General features: G+C 38.5%; 1 protein-coding gene across 2 annotated transcripts in view; it reads right to left on the minus strand.

Moving 5' to 3' along the window:
• Nucleotides 1-9,631, minus strand: part of LOC134499708 (schwannomin-interacting protein 1-like) — a 330,935-nt gene extending 321,304 nt beyond the window's left edge. For both annotated transcript variants that reach the window (XM_063306503.1, XM_063306502.1), the window contains exons 1-2: nt 9,551-9,631; nt 3,356-3,506 (exon numbers count right to left, since the gene is read on the minus strand). In XM_063306503.1, the coding sequence (XP_063162573.1) occupies nt 3,356-3,506; nt 9,551-9,618 (219 nt within the window). In that variant the 5' untranslated portion in view covers nt 9,619-9,631. The remainder of the gene's footprint in view (nt 1-3,355; nt 3,507-9,550) is intronic.
• Nucleotides 9,632-17,866: the final 8,235 nt, after the last annotated feature.

A 17,866-nucleotide genomic window follows, 5' to 3' on the forward strand; every position in this document is an offset into this window, starting at 1 on the left:
AAAGACATATGAGAAAGCTCTAGTTTCCTGCAATAAAGTTATTAGACAGTGTTAAATCTGGAACTGAAAGTACCTTCAAATTTTCCACAATATTTGAGAAGGGAGAAATGTGTAGAATATTCTTTGATGTAATGAAAATTTCTAAGTATGTGCAATTTTTTTTTAGCAGTGCTGGTCTAGAAAATGATTAGTTATAAATAATTTCATTTTCTGCAAATGTATTTCTAAAACTGCGGTCACTCCATCCATGCTTTTGGAAGAAACCTGAATCACCAGCAGATATGTCAAGTAATACATTTATCAACCAGTGCATTCAAATATGTTTCAAATTCTGTATTTGTTGCCAACATAGATATCGACTGTAAAGTATGAAATGAACAAGAAGAAAACTTGGAAGTCTTAATAAGGAGTTGTAATAAGGCCATTGATTTCTAGATCATTAATATCAGATATTTATTTTTCATAAAAAAAATAATATGTAGGAATTCTGAATGCAAAATGTAAGAGAATGATGTGCATAAACTATACTTTACTGAAGTTACTGGTAATACTCTAGTTGATACAGCTCTGGGATGAAACTTTCTCCATCATCAGCAATGCAAATTGAAAAGTCTTCCTCAAGTCCAGCAAGTCTCTGTACTTTTCTTGGGAACAATGCAGAAGTGAACTTTGGGGAATATTTTTTTGACTTCCCAGGATAGCCTACAGCCCTGGGCCCCCAGGACAAACCTTGTTTTGCTTCCAAGCCAAGATCTTTGCTTCCAAGATCCAAGATCTGCCAGGCCTTTACCAATGGAAACTTATTCTTTTTATTTTATACTCAGCCAAACTATCTGTTTCTATGGTGGAAGAAGAGAGACCTCTTGTGGTATTTCTTTTATTTATTTATTTATTTATTTATTTGCTCATTCATTCATTCAATTTACTGTATATAGCCGCCCATCTCAAACCAGTGACTTTGGGCGGCGACACACACACACACACACACACACACACACTCCAATTAATTCCATTTTAAAAAAAACACTGATTTCACTTTTTAGAACAAATCATTGCAACCTAAAGAAATAAAGAAGTAAAGAGTAATAACTGAGATTAACAAGCCGTAAGTTATTAAGAGTAAACAAGAGTAAAGCAAAGCACACTATCGGATAACTATGGATGGAATCAACACATCCAACTAATGTGTCTAGGGATACTAGCATGGAGAGACTGTTAAGATTATTCTGCCTAGTGGTAGGGTCAATGCTAACCTATTCTCTTCTGTGGGAAGGTAAATATGAGATACTTATTAAATATATTACATACTCACTGTTATATACAAGTGTCCTGCTTACTTTTCATCCAGTCTCGTGAATAGATTGCCATTCTCACTTCAGGTCAGATGGACTTCTCAGGTATTTTGTCAAACATAACCTAGAACTTTTGCTTAGCACAGTTGCATTCTTTCTCCCAAATTCAGCAGATGTGAAGCTAAGGTGACTTTAGGGGTAAAAAAAAACCTACGAATTTCCAGCAAAAAATTCCAAAATAGCAGGATACACTTGCCAAATTCTACATTCCAATAAATTCTATAAACATCCTTTGATCTGAAACTGGATGAGTAACAGATCATTTACTTGTAGCAGAGGAAGAAATGAGATATCACCATCAACATAGCTAGAGTGAGTATGTGTGTGTGTATTTTATTTTACTTTATTTTATTTTTTTAGTGTTATCAGATCTGACTACATCTTCATGCCAAATAAGAATGGCCAGAAAATATTGCCTTCACTCTGAAAGTTTTTCAGATGTTTCTGAAAGCCAGTGAAATCTATCTATGCACTGAAGCCACAAAGCCAAACCAAGTCAAAAGCAATGTTTGCTTTCCTCTTCCTGAACAGGTAAAAAGTTTTGCTCTTTTTTTTAAAATCTCTTTAACAATCCTTAAAAGAGGAGCATGCTTTGGAGAGAGGATCAAATTACTCTCAGTGTTCACAACAATTCAGTAAACAGTGGTCCTATAAAGAAATAACTTAGCTAGGGTCAACTGCAGCTAAATCCATTCACAAAATATTTTTATAGTTTAATAAATGCTAGGCCACTGTAAAAGTAGGTCTACCGATGTATGAAATGTATATCACTGGGGGGGGTTTTCAGAAACACGTCTCCAATAAGGTCACAACTATAGGGTTTCCTTGACAATTCAATGCTTTCTCTTAATTTCTGTTTTACAACAGGACCCAGTTGCTGACTTAATTACCCCATTAGCTTAATTTTTACATTTACATATTACATTCTTACATAGCAATTACGTTCATATTTGGGGGAAAGAAACAGCCCTTATATAAATATAAGGATCCTTTATAACAGGAGTTTCAACTGACCCTTGTAATATTAAGATAATACAATTTATACATGAACTTAATGTAGTTTCTAAACTATGATATGACTCTGAAATATCTCTATTTCACTAAAAAGCATTGTATCCATAAGTTTGTCAAGCATGAAATCATTAGGACAACTTGAAATACAAATCCATGATCTGATCTGGCCATGTATGTAAAGAAAGTAAATTTTCTCTGCCTCCATTATCTGTGTAGAGACAATCTGTCTGTGACCTATGCATGTGTGACCTATGCACACATGTAGGCTTCATTTCGATGGGCTGATCCAATGGCATCAGTGAGATGCTACTTCCAGTCACGAGGCCCAATCAAGCCTATGAAGTATTCAGGCTAGTCGATTTCTGTTTTATCCATGCAAGCCATTCTTTGACAGTTGCTTAGTGATAAATGCATGTGTGAGAAAAAATACAATCTATTTTAAGTAAGGAACAAATAGTTACTTAAGGCTGATTGCTACATTGTAATCTGGGCCCATAGTTTTAAATATGTAAAGCACAGTAAGGGACATCACTATGCTGTTCTATTCCAATTTCTAACTAGGGTTTCATATTTGTTCTTTAATTCCATGAAAGATGATTTACTTCTTTGGTATATAGTAAAAGTAAAATATGGACATAGCAGTAGATCACTGAAGAAAACAAGTTGTATGTACTGTAACCTGACTTCCTTCAACATTTGACTTAGATCATCAGAGTGTTGATAGTCACAATACAGACACGGCAATTACTCTCCCAGAATATGAAACATCAGAAGACTCAACAACAGAAATATTGTATTCATGTATACAAGATTCCTGCTTTTGCATGACCACTGTCACTAGCTTAAAGCTTGAATATAGAGTCAACTTTGCAAAATCTGCAGATATAACAAATAGCCATAACATAGTATGAAAGCTAATGTACTGTGAGAAGTGACCCTGAAGCAGGCATGTTAAGATTTTTAACGCTGAAAGGGAAAAACGTACTTACAGGTGTACTGTCATCTGAAAAGATGTTCATACTGATAGAGCTACTCATTTTGCCAGATGACAAGGAAGGCGGTGAAGGACTGCGCTTTTCCAGATGGTTCTGACTCTGCATGTCTTGACGTTGTTGATATTCACGCCATGCTCTTTGAATGCTATATGAAATTTGAAATATGGATGAATATGAGCACACATTTTCATGCATCTCTCTAGGCAGTCATGCTGAAAGGCAATCCTTGCTGGAACTGAAACAAGATTCTGCATAGTATGGAAATTTACTTTTATAAAAAATGTCTCTTTCGAATGCAGCATTTAAGACATATTTTCCCCAAAAAAGGTTCATCCAGTAATGACTCCTAGGTGGTATTTTCCCCAGTGAGAGAGGAGTAGTTGTTCCAGAACAAGTCTCTGGGGCAAAAGTTCATGAGCCTAGCTTGTAAAATGACCAGGAGAACCTGCAGAGGGAGCAGAGCACTCTCTCCACAATTTGAAATAAATGAATGTATTTTAAAATTGAAGTCCAGTATTTAAAATTATATAATTAATGTATATCACAATGGGAGAATTAATCACAGACATTAAATGTGCAGTCTAAATAGGAGGTCCCAGAAGCAAGAGTTACTAAATTCAATTGCAGTTAACTTCAGATAAGATATCTAGTGAACATTTCTGTTTGTTTTCTTGATGAAGTGTTCAAGCAAAAATCTTAACCTGAGCAGACAGAAAAAACAATATGCTGGATTAAAGTAAAAGCCTACCTAGTTCAGCATTCAGTTCCCACAGTGGCTACCAGATGCTTGTAAAAGCAGAATGTGAGCTGTAGCATCTTCCCCTAATATTCTCCAGCAGCTGGTATTCAGAGGCATAAAGCCAATGATAGAGCAAGTAATATATGAGGGTCAAATGAAAAGCAATGCTTACACCTCCATAACTTTAGTTTAAATAGGGATATTTTAATAAAGGAAACCAGAAAATAATCCTTGAAATGAGCTCTTTGCTTGCCTTCATTTACCTCTCTACATAATCACTACTATTCGCTACACACTTCGGTCGAAGATGTTCCTAAAGCTTGAGTGGGTGGCTTGAGAGATGTGGCTTGAGAGGTGTGAGACCTAGCATTATCATTTTGCAGAAAAATGTCCTTCTTGTGCTTCTGAATCAAAGTTTTGTAGTACTGAGTGATGTCATGTTCAAGGAAATCCATGTGGATAACACCATCTCATCCCAAAAAACTAACCATGAGTTTTCCTGCTGAAGCCTGGATGATGATGATGATGATGATTGTGAGTGAAGCTTTGTGATGATATTCCATGGGCTGATGCTTTGTTTCTGGGTCATAAAGATGAACCAATGTTTTATTGGCTGTCACAATTCTGTGAAGAAATTTCTCTCCTTCATTCTTGTAGCTTGACAAAAAATTACTGGCAATTTTCTATTCTTGAAGCTTTTATCTCTGTCATCAGGGTGAGAGGCACCCATCTTGCACAAATCATCCAATATTGAAGAACATCAATAATGTGACCCCATGTCCCTATAAAATGCATTTTGAGTAATTTGTTGATTGTCAATTCATCAACCTTTCTCATGTGAAGCTTATTGGTTGCTGTCACAGTTTGACAGCATTGTTGATCGAACAAATCAGTTCTTTGTGGTTCACTATCTTTACATTTTTTGGCCCAGTTGACAGTACTCATAACAACACAGTCATCACCATAAGCAACCTACATTTGGTGGTCAATTTCACTACTTTGGCAGTCAAAAATTCTATCACAACACATTGCTTAAAGTGTACTTCAGGCTTCCATTTCACAAATAGCGACACAATCTTTTATCACAGCAACTTCCCATCAACTGAAGTGAAAGAACAGAGGCTAAAGATGTCAAAGCTTTTAGTCTGTCAGTACTGCCATATCTTTGCAACTTATAACCCCGAAGGCATTACTTTTCATTCAACCTTCATATAACCATCACAACTAGGAACCACTGATACACTGATACTGAAGATGTTGCCTAGTCTGGCAATGAAATGTCTGCAAGAAAACAACAAGGCTCAGAGAGCACCAAGGACTCCACTGATACTTTTATCTTCCATGAGATCATGTGGATTTACAAACTTTTCAGCAAGGAACATTTGCATGATGTTTCAGCTTGTGCACCACCATTGTTGCTTCTACATTTCTAGAGCCTTGATCAGACAAAAACCCGCTCTTTCCCAAATGATATAGAACGAACTGTTTTGATTTTGGACAGAAAAAAAAAAAAAAAAATTTCTATACAGTTATGTAAAATATAAACAAAAATATAATATGTGTTTTCTATTTTTTCTAGTATTTTTGTTACCCTTCTTGCTGTTCTGTTTCACAATGTGAAAGAGGCTTCCAATCATTAAAAAAAAAGTTTTAGTACAAACTCTTACAGTGCTCAATGGTAGATGTATAAACACCAGATGGCAGTGTAATATCAAATAAGGTCTGGATTTTGAATAGCTTTGTAAGAAGTACGGTAGTTAATTAAAAACATTTGTTCTTTACATGACAACTGAAGAGTTCTTTAGACCTCCTAGAGAATAGCCTCATGATATTCTTTTAGGTTCTTACGCCATTTCATTTTTCTCTCTTCAATAGATTTTTCTTTCTCTGTTACTTCTTCACGGCAAATAAAGGGTAAAAAAATAGGCAGAGCAGTCCTAAATGAATTGGAAAGAGTATCTTGTAAAAGGCGATTTGTGACTTCCGGAGCCAATCGCTTTCCCCAGTCAGGAAAGAAATGCTTTCCCAGCTTATTCCCAACTAATTTTTCTCTAAAAATTCTCATTGAAAAACAATGGAATGAAAAAAAGTTCATGTTTATATCTTTCAGAAAGATATTTATATCTTTCTGAAATTAGTGAATCTGAGGGCTCAGTCTGGGAATATGAATGAGGGGATATAAAGATCCAGTGGAACCAAATCAAAGCCTCCCCACCCCCCCATGCCCAATATGCCTTTGATCAGTGTTTGCTTCCTCCAGTATGTTTCATGTTTAAACAAACATCCCTTCCCTCTCTATTGTTTTGTAAAAAAGCCCAGAGATACTTTGAGAGAATAACTGTCCAAATGGGGAATGAGGGGGTATTGTTAAAAAATATATGATGATGATACCCAGTTGTATATCTCAGCCTCTGACTGGCCAAGCAATGTGGTCGAAGTCCTGACCCATTGCCTGGAGGTGGTGTGGGTCTGGATAGAAAGCCACAAACTCAGGCTATGCCTTTTTGCTCCCCCACCTCAGATCTGGAGGTATTCCATCACTGACTTCAGTGGGGTTGCACTTCCCCATTTTAGATTTTTGTGTAATCTGGGGATCCTCTTGGACTCTCAGCTCTTGCTCAAAGAGCAGGTGGAAGCTGGCCTAAGAGGGCCTTTACACAGATGCACCTATTGTGTCAGTTGTGCCCTTTCCTGGATCAGGAAGCCCTTCAGACAGTCATGCTTTAGTCACCTCACAATTGGGTTACTGTAATGCACTCCCATGGGCATCTGGAAGGTTCAGCTGATGCAGGCACTGATGGTGATGCCGCATTATGCATGTGTCACTCGACTGCTTTATGACCTGCACTGGTTACCAGTTGGCTTCTGGATGCAATTCAAGATGCTGGTTTTCACCTTTAAAGCCCTTCGAGGCATAGGGCTGGCTATCTCAGGGATTAGCTATCTCTGGTTGTTTCTGCTTCTCTGGTTCACCAGGGTGGGTGTGCTCCAGATTCAAGAAAGTCATCTCGCAGGACCAAAGAAGCGCACCTAGTCTGTTGCAATTCCTGCCCTTCAGAATTATCCCCTCCTAGATATTTGTGTCACTCCCACCCTTATGTCATTCAGGAAACTACTGAAGACCTGGTTGTTCCCCTAAACCTTGGGGACAGGGTGACTGTGGAGCACCCTTTTGTCCTTTTGTTTTGAATACTTTGATCTTCTGATCAGTTGTATCATAGATGGATGGATGGATGGATGGAGATGACATAGATACATAATGACAGAGATGATAGAGATATAGACATATAGTTACAGATATAGGTTCTTAGTTGTAAGCCATCCAGAGTTGTTTGGGAGTTGGATGGCCTAATAAATAAATAAACAAGAGTAAATGTACCTTTAGATATTAAACATGCATAGATTTTATGTGTTAACAAAGACAATGTTAATTCTTTTTACTAGGAATCCTGACACTTAATTGGTGTCGCTATACTCTGCCAATCTCAGTGAAAGTATTCTGACATGAATTTCCAATGTAGATATGTTTTCTAACTTTTTTAGCGTATTTAGAAAATAATTGAAATAACTTATTTTTCTCCACTTGCTGTTATTTTGACATCATTAGGAAGTGAAGCTTCCAAGCACTGGCATTCTTCAGAATTGTTTTCTTTGGCATTCATTAGAAAGTCTTCAGTTATTTTCATTATCCTTTCATACCCTAAAGCAGCGTTCCTCAACCTTGGCCCAAGTAGAGGCATGTGTGACAGATACAGCAGCAGAGGGCTGAGCTCCCCAGATCAGATAGGCTGGCCAAGAAACAGGCTGGCTTGAGAGTGGACTCCAATGAGTAATGTGCCTCTGCTGTGCATTTGAGTGGTGGCTCAGCATGGCTGATTTATTGGCCTCCCTCCCTGAGAGAAAACACTGAGAACAACTTTTCAAGCCACAGCTCTGCTGGGTATACCTTTCTGTGCTATGCTTTGAACTCTGGATCCTATCTCACTGTGTGTCTCAGCTTCTCCCTTGGATTTGTCACTTGTTTATCTGTCACACATGCCTATCTATTGATCCATGTAAAGCCTTGACTATGTTACACTTGCTGTCTTTAGTTTTAGGTAAAAAGGACTCTTTGCTTCTAAAATCTGTGCCTGAGTTTGCGTATCTCTGGACTGTGGCAGGCATCCAGCTTGCTATCTTGTTGGCTGGCATCCAGCAGTACCGGCACAGAAAACAGTGGTTATGTTCATAGAGCAGGGAACCAAATATTTTCCTCCAGTTACTTACTCATAAATACCCACGCCTTCAGCCTGTCACATGATTTGCAAGTTGGGGAGAAGTGTAATTTTCAAAAGGTAATATCTTGCTTTTCCCTCATCAAAATCCCAGGACTTCCTCCCACTGAAATTCTTATTTTCAGTGGTGTAACAGTGACTTCCAGCCCCAAAACATAACAACAAAGTATTATAGGGACTAAAATATGTTTAATATAGCCAAACATGCAAATAAATTCCATGGGAGGGGGAAGGAAAGGAAAATCTTGGTGATACCCATATTTGGTTGTGAGGCTGTCAAAGGATTTATTTACTTCTTTTTTTGCCTATCACCCTAAAAAAACTCCAAATGAAATAAAGAAGAGATGGAGGTAGAAATGGTCATACTACACACCACTGTTCTGCATGGCAACAGATTTATTGCAATTGAGGGTATATTTAAAAAGAAGCCACAGCTGCTCCTAGATCTCTGCAAACTCTACCAATGAAATGGGTTCTTTTCTGCAACAGAGAGGAGTGATTATCCTTCTCCCCCCCCCCCCCGCTCCAACTCAGCTAAAAGGCATTGAGACATGCCTCAGAAAAGATCTGGGGGGATTGGGATATGGTATGAATAAAAGAAAGGGAAATCCTACATAAGCAGGATTCTGTTCATATGATATTGGGTTTCATCCAAGAAGCCCTTCGTCTCATCTACATTTCAAAATCTTATGTTAAATGTGATTTGTGAACCAGCTCCACAGAGTCAGAAAAAGAAGAGAATCTCTTTCTTTAAAGATGGGAAACACTCTTTCTGGTCTTTCCCATCTTTCACAGTTTACCCTTTCTGTGATAGCTATATTAAAAAATACTTTTCGATATTGTATGATCAGCCTCCCTGTGTTAAAATGCAAGACACGGCTATGTCTTAGCCAGTACCATACTGACTATGCTTTTTTTTTCATTCAGAAATCTATGAACCATTCAAAATCTCTTTCTAAATTGTGAATTGCATTATCACCCAGATTGGTTAGTTTATGGAATTTGAATAGGCCCCAATATGCTGTCCTTGCCATTTTTGGTTTACCTTATATTTAAATAACAACAATGAAGGCACTAAAATGCTCAAGCCAATCAGCCATACAAACAAGATATCTTAAGTTCAAGTAATATTATTGTATTGTTCAAGTAACGGTAGAACTATTTTAGGTCACTTACACTTTCACTTTTGATTCCAAGGGCTGTAAATTGATATGATATTTCTCAATATTATTCTCCATGTCCATAGCAAGCTGATGGCTATAGAAAAAAGAAGTTATCCATTACAATCTATTTCATTGTCACTGTCACCACAAACATTCACCTACCTTGAAACAAAACATTTTGCACATGCTTGCTCTAAAATAGCTCTCCTTGGCACAAGACGTGAGGGGAAGCAGTTAGGCTGCCCTAAAACACCGGTAAGAGCAAACTAATTTGCCCATCTTCCGATGACATGGACCTTCTCTTCTGACTTATTCAACACTCCTGCTTTAATGAGGATGGCTTGGACTATTTGTAACATGACTGCTAAACTGCTGATGACTGTACAAGAAGTAACTTTAGTTTGCCTCCAGCACTGCCATGAAAATGACACTTTTATCAAAGAGTGCACTAGGGATTCTGGGGACTGTATAAAAGCCTCCAGCAGGATGCAAGCAGCCTGTGGACTGTGGGTTGTGCACCCCTAATTTAATCCTTGAAACTCTTCCACACTAGTGATGTTCCTAAATCCTTACTTTGGCTCCATGTTCTCTAAACTAGTTGTCCCTGTCTTGAAGCTTTGCGCCTTCTCACAGTTTTCATGCTTATATTCATATATTCTTCTGTTGCCAATGTTAGTTTTGTGAGCTTTATGGCTTACCATCACCTAAAGGTCTCTAATTCCTTAAAATTAGAGACCTTTAGGTGATGGTAAGCCTTTTCATTTTTATTTCCCTTTATGCCATCCAAAGCAGATGCATGATACATCTTCCATTAAAATTCAACAAATTCTTCCTTAAGACCATCTTCTCCATGGAGCCCCTGGCACAACCACCTTTTTGTTCCTCACTGGAATTACAGAAATAGTCACACAGTCTTCCCCTGCTTCCCACTGCCTCATCTTCCTTTTTTCCTATGCTGCTTCCCCTGCTTAATTTTTAGATTGCATTGGGACAGGGATCTATCTACTCTATAAACCTCTCTCACACATTTTACACACTGTGTGTATATAAACACATATTCATTCCTCCGTTCATTCATCCGTTCATTCATTCATTCATTCATTCATTCAAGAAGGAAGTTACAGTTGCTGTTTTGCATGGGAGTAACTTCCACCACAAACATGTGACATCAAGGAGGTAAGTTTACATCATATTAAAGCTTAATTCTATCTTATTCTACAAATTAGATTTTGACACTTATTCATGCTGTAGTTGAGTAAACTGTTCCTTAAACTAAACAAAGGTTAATTAAAACTTGTGCAGGCCTTTAATTTGGAAATCTAAAAATGTACTTACTTTTCAAGTAAATATTTCCCATCATTAACTTGCTCCAAGGTATGTTGTAGTCTTTTGAGTTCTTCCTGCAGAGAAACAAACGCAGCAGATACTAAAGCATTAGCTTAATTTAGTAAATATTACTCTCTAATTTACTACATTAGCTTTATTTCATAATTATTATCTTCAGAAGGACAGAAGAGTCCAACTGTCTGGATTAGTATTTTGTGTAATATTTGAATAAAAAACTAAGAGAAAGGGTTAAAGGAAAGTATTCCTTCAAACATTATAAAACTCTGAAACTTCCTTCCCAAAAGTGATTATGAAAACTGCCCAGACTCCCTCCTTTTGGGGGGAGATGGACGGTGATAAAAATTTGATTGATAAATAAATAAATAAATAATCAGTCCTCAGTACTTCAGTATGCTTTAGTTCTCTTACTCAGTATATTTTAAAAAATGGCAATAACATTGCAGTCCATTACAGATTTGTTAATAATGCCATTTTTGTTCCACAATTGCTCCAGAAAGCTGATCAATATTGTAATAACTTTTGTGTAAAGCAGTCAGAATGCCTAGAATGTTTTCCAAATTTTTCTCATTTTCTGAACCCATCCCCATTCTTGTTTTTCAGTAAAACAGCTTAAATGTTATGATTTTAAACACTACCATTCTCAATTTAACAGCTACTTGAAAAAATCCCATCTTTACATTCATCTTTCATTCCAACCTTCTTCAAAAAAAGTTGCTATCTATTCCTCCTTTTTCCTTCTTGCATGTGTAAAACTGAGATAACTGCCCAAGTTTTCCTGAAAAATTACTTTCCTATAGTGTGCTTGAATCTAAAAGTAACCTTTTCCATTTTCCAAAGCACTCTAGGGGTCAATTTTGTTTTCAGTATATCCCAAAGCAACATAAGGTAATTTAGAATGTGGAAACAATTTACAATTGCCTTTTTATATGGCTAAAGGTAACAAAACTTGCATGATTCTCATAAATCATTTCGTGAATGTGTTTGACATTATTTTATATTAACCTAAGGCTAAATACTTAACAAAAAGTTTTTTTAAGAGTCTGCAATATTTTGGATGCCATTCAATCATTCATTTAAATATTATTGGCTTGTTATTTAGGGGAAACTGTAATAGGGTGACTACAAAAAGTGCTACTAAAGTTTGCATAATTTGGAAGAGCAGAAGACATAAAATCTATACTAATTTCAGTTTTGCATCATTAAACATGAAGTATTGATTATTGCTTCTTGCAACAAAATTTATGAAGCAAGCTATGTTGCTGTGTCCACATAAAGTGTTTCTGATGTTTTGCCCTGAGTCCTTAAGGCCCATAAATGATACTTCCTGGTGACAAACTATGGCCAGAATGCTGTTACTCCAATTCACAGCTTTAGGAGATGCATCTAACAGATTATGCTGGGAGTTACCCAGTTGCAAACTTTAACTTCAGAAAACTAAACTAGAAGTGATCCAAACTTCTGTTGAAATTCATGATGAATTATGATACCTACATAAATGTGTTATAATGTAATTTACTGTAAAATTCAGTACAGTGCTCTTTCTTCCCATCCTGACAGTTGAGAATGGATGTTAATAGTTAAAAGAAATTAAGGTTTGAAAATGCAAGCTTGCTTTTTGGAGTGCAAGAGTGTTACTCATCTCTTGTGTATGTGCCTTAGTCTTCTCTACAAAAAGAAGTATGGATCTGAAATTAATGTATCATTCAATCTCTTCTACATTCACAGGAAATCATTTGGCATTGGCTGGATACAAAAATACACATTCATATCCACAACCAACCTATCTACACCATCACCATCGCCATCATCATTTGCAAGTCCAGTCACTTCATCACATGCTTTCTTTACATCAACAAACATGGAATAAACTTACAGTACTTTATCATGTTTATAAATTTCTCAGTGACCTGCTAAACTGTAACAGTCTGCCATAAAATCAAAGTGCGTTTCCAAAATTTTGCTCATTGTAATTTCTCCTACTCTTTCAATCAGAATTCTATCAAAAACTTTCCTATCGTACTTAACAAATGAACCCACCTTTGTTCATCCTTTTTTTGGGGGGGGAAACTAATATTTAGAGCATTCATTTCAATTCACTCTCCAATGAACATTCCCATACAGATCTCTAAAACACTTACTTCAGTTTCATCCCAAATAATTTTGCCTCCTTTATTTTTACTTCCATTTGCTCTTCACCCAGGCCTTAGGCAAGGGGGAGTGAGACCCCTCACTTGATCATTCTTGCCATCTTTTTTTTCCATCTTTTATGTTTTATTAATTTTATGGTAATTACTTGGTTTGATTGTTGTGATCTGCCCAGAGTTGTTGAGAGTCAGGTGGCATATAAATTTAAATAATAACAATAACAATAATAATTGAAAGATTATGGCATAAACTGGCCAGAATGGTCCCAGTGCCATACCAAAAAGCCTTGGACGACACTTAGAAAATCTGTGCATTGACAAAATTTCCATCTGTCAATTACAAAAGGCCACACTGCTTGGATCCACACATATACTATGCTGATACACTCATCCTATGTTCTTGGGAAGAACTCAGTGCAAATGAATGCCAACACCAGCTAAAGAACTGGCAGCTGTGATTTCATGTTGTAGAAATAATAATAATAATAATAATAATAATTTACTGGTAGCTCCTTGTTCATACCTTTTCACCCATTTTCAAACTTTTTTTCCTAATTTCTCAAACTGCTATTTTTTCTCTTTTTATCTTAGCCATCCAGTGCTTCTTTTGACCACAGTCTTTAGAACTATAGTTTTTGTCTTTATATACATTATACAATATCTTTCTCTTGTCTTCATTTTTGTATGGTTTTTATATGCATTTTTCCCCCTCATCCACAGTCTCTTTCACCTCATCACTCCAGCAAGCATCCTTTTTCATACTTCCTATTAGCAGAAATCCACACACTACTCTGTCACTTATAATACAATTATTTTTGCTCTATTCCAAGCAGCTTCTGCATCATCTTTCCTCTCCCCCACATTCCATTCATTCTGCATCTTATTTTTTTCATTCAAGACTCATAGTTTCTTTTCTTGCAGTCATGTTACTTTCATATATGTTTCTTTCACTACTTTCCTCTTCTTCCATGCCCATTGTTTTCAGAGATCCATTCTTGATATTAACAAATAACATGATTTCACACATTGAAAAACCCTTCTCACCCTCATATCCTGTGCAAGAATGGCCTTGCAGCAGTCAGCATGAACCCATCCTTTCGTTTTTCTTTCCTTCCCCTTTAGGATTTCAACACAGCTAAATTAGCTGAACCACACCAGTATTCCAGCTATAAAAAGAAAATATCTTCTGTACCTTAGGTGGCATGTATGCTTACTTTTGTGTTTGAAACAAATATACCTTTTCCTAAGCAGATCCTTACCAACCAGTCACCATTCCCACTCATTTTTGGCTCTCTAAATGGCTGATTCATTTTTTTCTGTACTCTCACAACTTGCTTTTACTGATCTATTCATGCCACTTCACATGCTCATGCCCAACCCATTATTGGTTGGATTCCATTGTGTACATTCTCAGGTCCACATTTGGGTCTATCTCATACTGCTTTCCAATCTTTCTCTCCAAAAGGAGCTAGTGGGTTCTTTCGATTATTGTGCGGCACAGGCATACAGACACTTTTGATTTTGTTCTGCCTCTTTGGTTTTACCAGATGTTGTTTGTGAGATGGATTCTGAATAGCATCTCTCAGCAAAGATGTCACACAGGAATACTGCTTCAAGCTTTTTCCATTCATTATGACCATCCTTCTTATTTTAGCTCACTGTTCCTAGATTGGTTTCTGTTTGCATCTGCACTAAACAGCTGTTAGATATTACATTTTAGAGTGTTCTCTGTAGAGAAATAATAATTCATTTGTATAAGAAAAGGCAGGGGAAAGAAAACAGTGAAGGATAAAGAATAAAAATAGAAACCCTTGATTCAGTCCTACAGTGCTTCAGCTAACAATAATTAATATATGGTTGGTTTTCTAGGTATCTCTTAGCTAAAGTAATCCAAAGACAGAATGCCCTCATTATTTTCATGATGGGGGAGTTAGTTTTCCATGGCATCACTTCAGAATAACATTATCCAATGGAAATTGGCTTACATGTAAAGATTAAGGTTGCAGTAATACTAACTGGATTGTTATTTACCCAATAACACTAGAATTACAGGTAGTCCTTGACTTACAAATGCAATTAGGACCAGAATTTCTGTTGCTAAGTGATGTGGTCTTCAGGTAAAACTTCACATGACCACATTGCTTAATGATGGCAACCCCAGCAATCCCCATTGCCATCGTTAAGCAAATATCACCGGTTGTTAGCCGAGGACCCACCCCAATCCAAGCCATTCCAAGCTTGGTCCCTCCCAGCCCCCAGCCTCAATAAGATAAGGGACTGCCTCCAACTCCCCCCACCTGCCTATTTCCCCCCCCCCCCATCCCTGCCTTTTGGCCACCCTGCACCCTGCCTTGTGGGGCAACAAGCAGCCCCAGAACCACGCGGCTCTGGGACTGCTTGCCACGCTGCTGGCTAAGGGGCTTCTTGGTGCACCGCAGCTCTGGGGCTTTGTGCTGCACTGAGACACTGGGGCTTTGCAGGAGGAAGGAGAAAGCCTCACGAATTGCCAGCAGCTCACAACACGAGCTACAAAACATGAGCTGGAAGTGCCTGCAGATTCTCCAGGGGCTGCACAGCTGCAGCAAAGCCCAACCCAGCCCTGCAGCGTAGCACAAAGGGACTTCTTGGGATGCCACAGCTCTGGGGCTACAAGCAGCAGCCCCTGAGCTGCAGTGCAGCACAAAGCCCAAACTCAGCCTGGCCCAGCAGTGCAGTGCAAAGGGGCTTCTTGGTGCAAAGGACCAGGCTGGGTGCACCTTATCAGCAGAGGGTGAAAGAAGATGGCAAAAGTCAGCTGGGGCAGCAGAGCGCAGGATAGCAGGAGTCTCAGAGTGCAGAGCAGCAAGGGCAGCTGGGATTGGCTGAGACTTCCAGGGGCAGCTTTGTGCTGTGCTGCAGCTCAGGGGCTTCTTGAAGCACCAGAGCCTTGGCATGCCAAGAAGCCCCTGAATTGCAGCGTGGCAAGCAGCCTGAGAGCCACACAGAGTTGAAGTACCCCTTCAGTCGTAAGTGTGGGCAGGCTGCCAAGCATCTGAATTTTGATCACATGACTGCAGGGGCACTGCAATGGTCATAACCTCAGGGACCAATCATAAGTCCATTTTTTCAACACTGTCGTAAGTTCGGTCATTGAACAAATGGTCATAAGTGGAGGACTACCTGTATAGGTACACACAATCTCATATCAACTTTAAGAGTACAGTCTTGTACAAATAATATGCACATAAATGTGATTGATTTCCATGACGGTATTGCACATCAAACAGGGATTTTGTTTGTTTGTTTATTTGTTTAGTCACTTCCGACTCTTCGTGACTTCATGGATCAGACCACGCCAGAGCTTCCTGTCAGTCGTCAACACCCCCAGCTCCCCCAGGGACAAGTCCGTCACCTCTAGAATATCATCCATCCACCTTGCCCTTGGTCGGCCCCTCTTCCTTTTGCCTTCCACTCTCCCTAGCATCAGCACCTTCTCCAGGGTGTCCTGTCTTCTCATTATGTGGCCAAAGTATTTCAGTTTTGCCTTTAATATCGTTCCCTCAAGTGAGCAGTCTGGCTTTATTTCCTGGAGGATGGACTGGTTTGATCTTCTTGCAGTCCAAGGCACTCTCAGAATTTTCCTCCAACACCACAGTTCCAAAGCATCTATCTTCCTTCGTTCAGCCTTCCTTATGGTCCAGCTCTCACAGCCATATGTTACTATGGGGAACACCATTGCTTTAACTATGTGGACCTTTGTTGTCAGTGTGATGTCTCTGCTCTTAACTATTTTATCGAGATTTGTCATTCCTCTTCTCCCAAGGATTACGCGTCTTCTGATTTCCTGACTGCAGTCAGCATCTGCAGTAATCTTTGTACCTAGAAATACAAACTGTTGCTACTTGGTCGTTATACAGATTCTTCATGAGGCAGACAAGATGACTTGGTATCCCCATACCACTAAGAACTTGCCACAATTTCTTATGGTCCACAGAGTCAAAGGCTTTAGAATAGTCAATAAAACAGAAATAGATGTTTTTCTGAAACTCCCTGGCTTTTTCCATTATCCAGCGGATATTGGCAATTTGGTCCCTAGTTCCTCTGCCTTTTCTAAACCCAGCTTGTACATCTGGCAATTCTTGCTCCATGAATTGCTGAAGTCTACCTTGCAGGATCTTGAGCATTACCTTACTGGCATGTGAAATGAGTGCCACTGTTCGATAGTTTGAAGATCCTTTAGTGTTCCCCTTTTTTGGTATGGGGATGTAAGTGGATTTTTTCCAGTCTGATGGCCATTCTTGTGTTTTCCAAATTTGCTGGCATATAGCATGCATTACCTTGACAGCATCATCTTGCAAGATTTTGAACAGTTCAGCTGGGATGCCGTCGCCTCCTGCTGCCTTGTTATTAGCAATGCTTCTTAAGGCCCACTCAACCTCACTCTTCAGGATGTCTGGCTCTAGCTCACTGACCACACCGTCAAAGCTATCCCCGATATTGTTATCCTTCCTATACAGGTCTTCTGTATATTCTTGCCACCTTTTCTTGATCTCTTCTTCTGTTAGGTCCTTGCCATCTTTGTTTTTGATCATACCCATTTTGGCCTGGAATTTACCTCCAATGTTTCTAATTTTCTGGAAAAGGTCTCTTGTCCTTCCTATTCTATTGTCTTCTTCCACTTCCGTGCATTGCTTGTTTAAAAATAATTCCTTATCTCTTCTGGCTAACCTCTGGAATTTTGCATTTAATTGGGCATATCTCCCCCTATCACTGTTGCCTCGGATTCGCCGTTCACCACCAGCACCTAGCCATCCTTTTGGCTTTGAGGTAGCTGCGTCATCACGTCTGGGTCTAGTTTA

Source organism: Candoia aspera, chromosome 6, assembly GCF_035149785.1.
Source record: "Candoia aspera isolate rCanAsp1 chromosome 6, rCanAsp1.hap2, whole genome shotgun sequence".
Lineage (NCBI taxonomy): Eukaryota > Metazoa > Chordata > Lepidosauria > Squamata > Boidae > Candoia > Candoia aspera.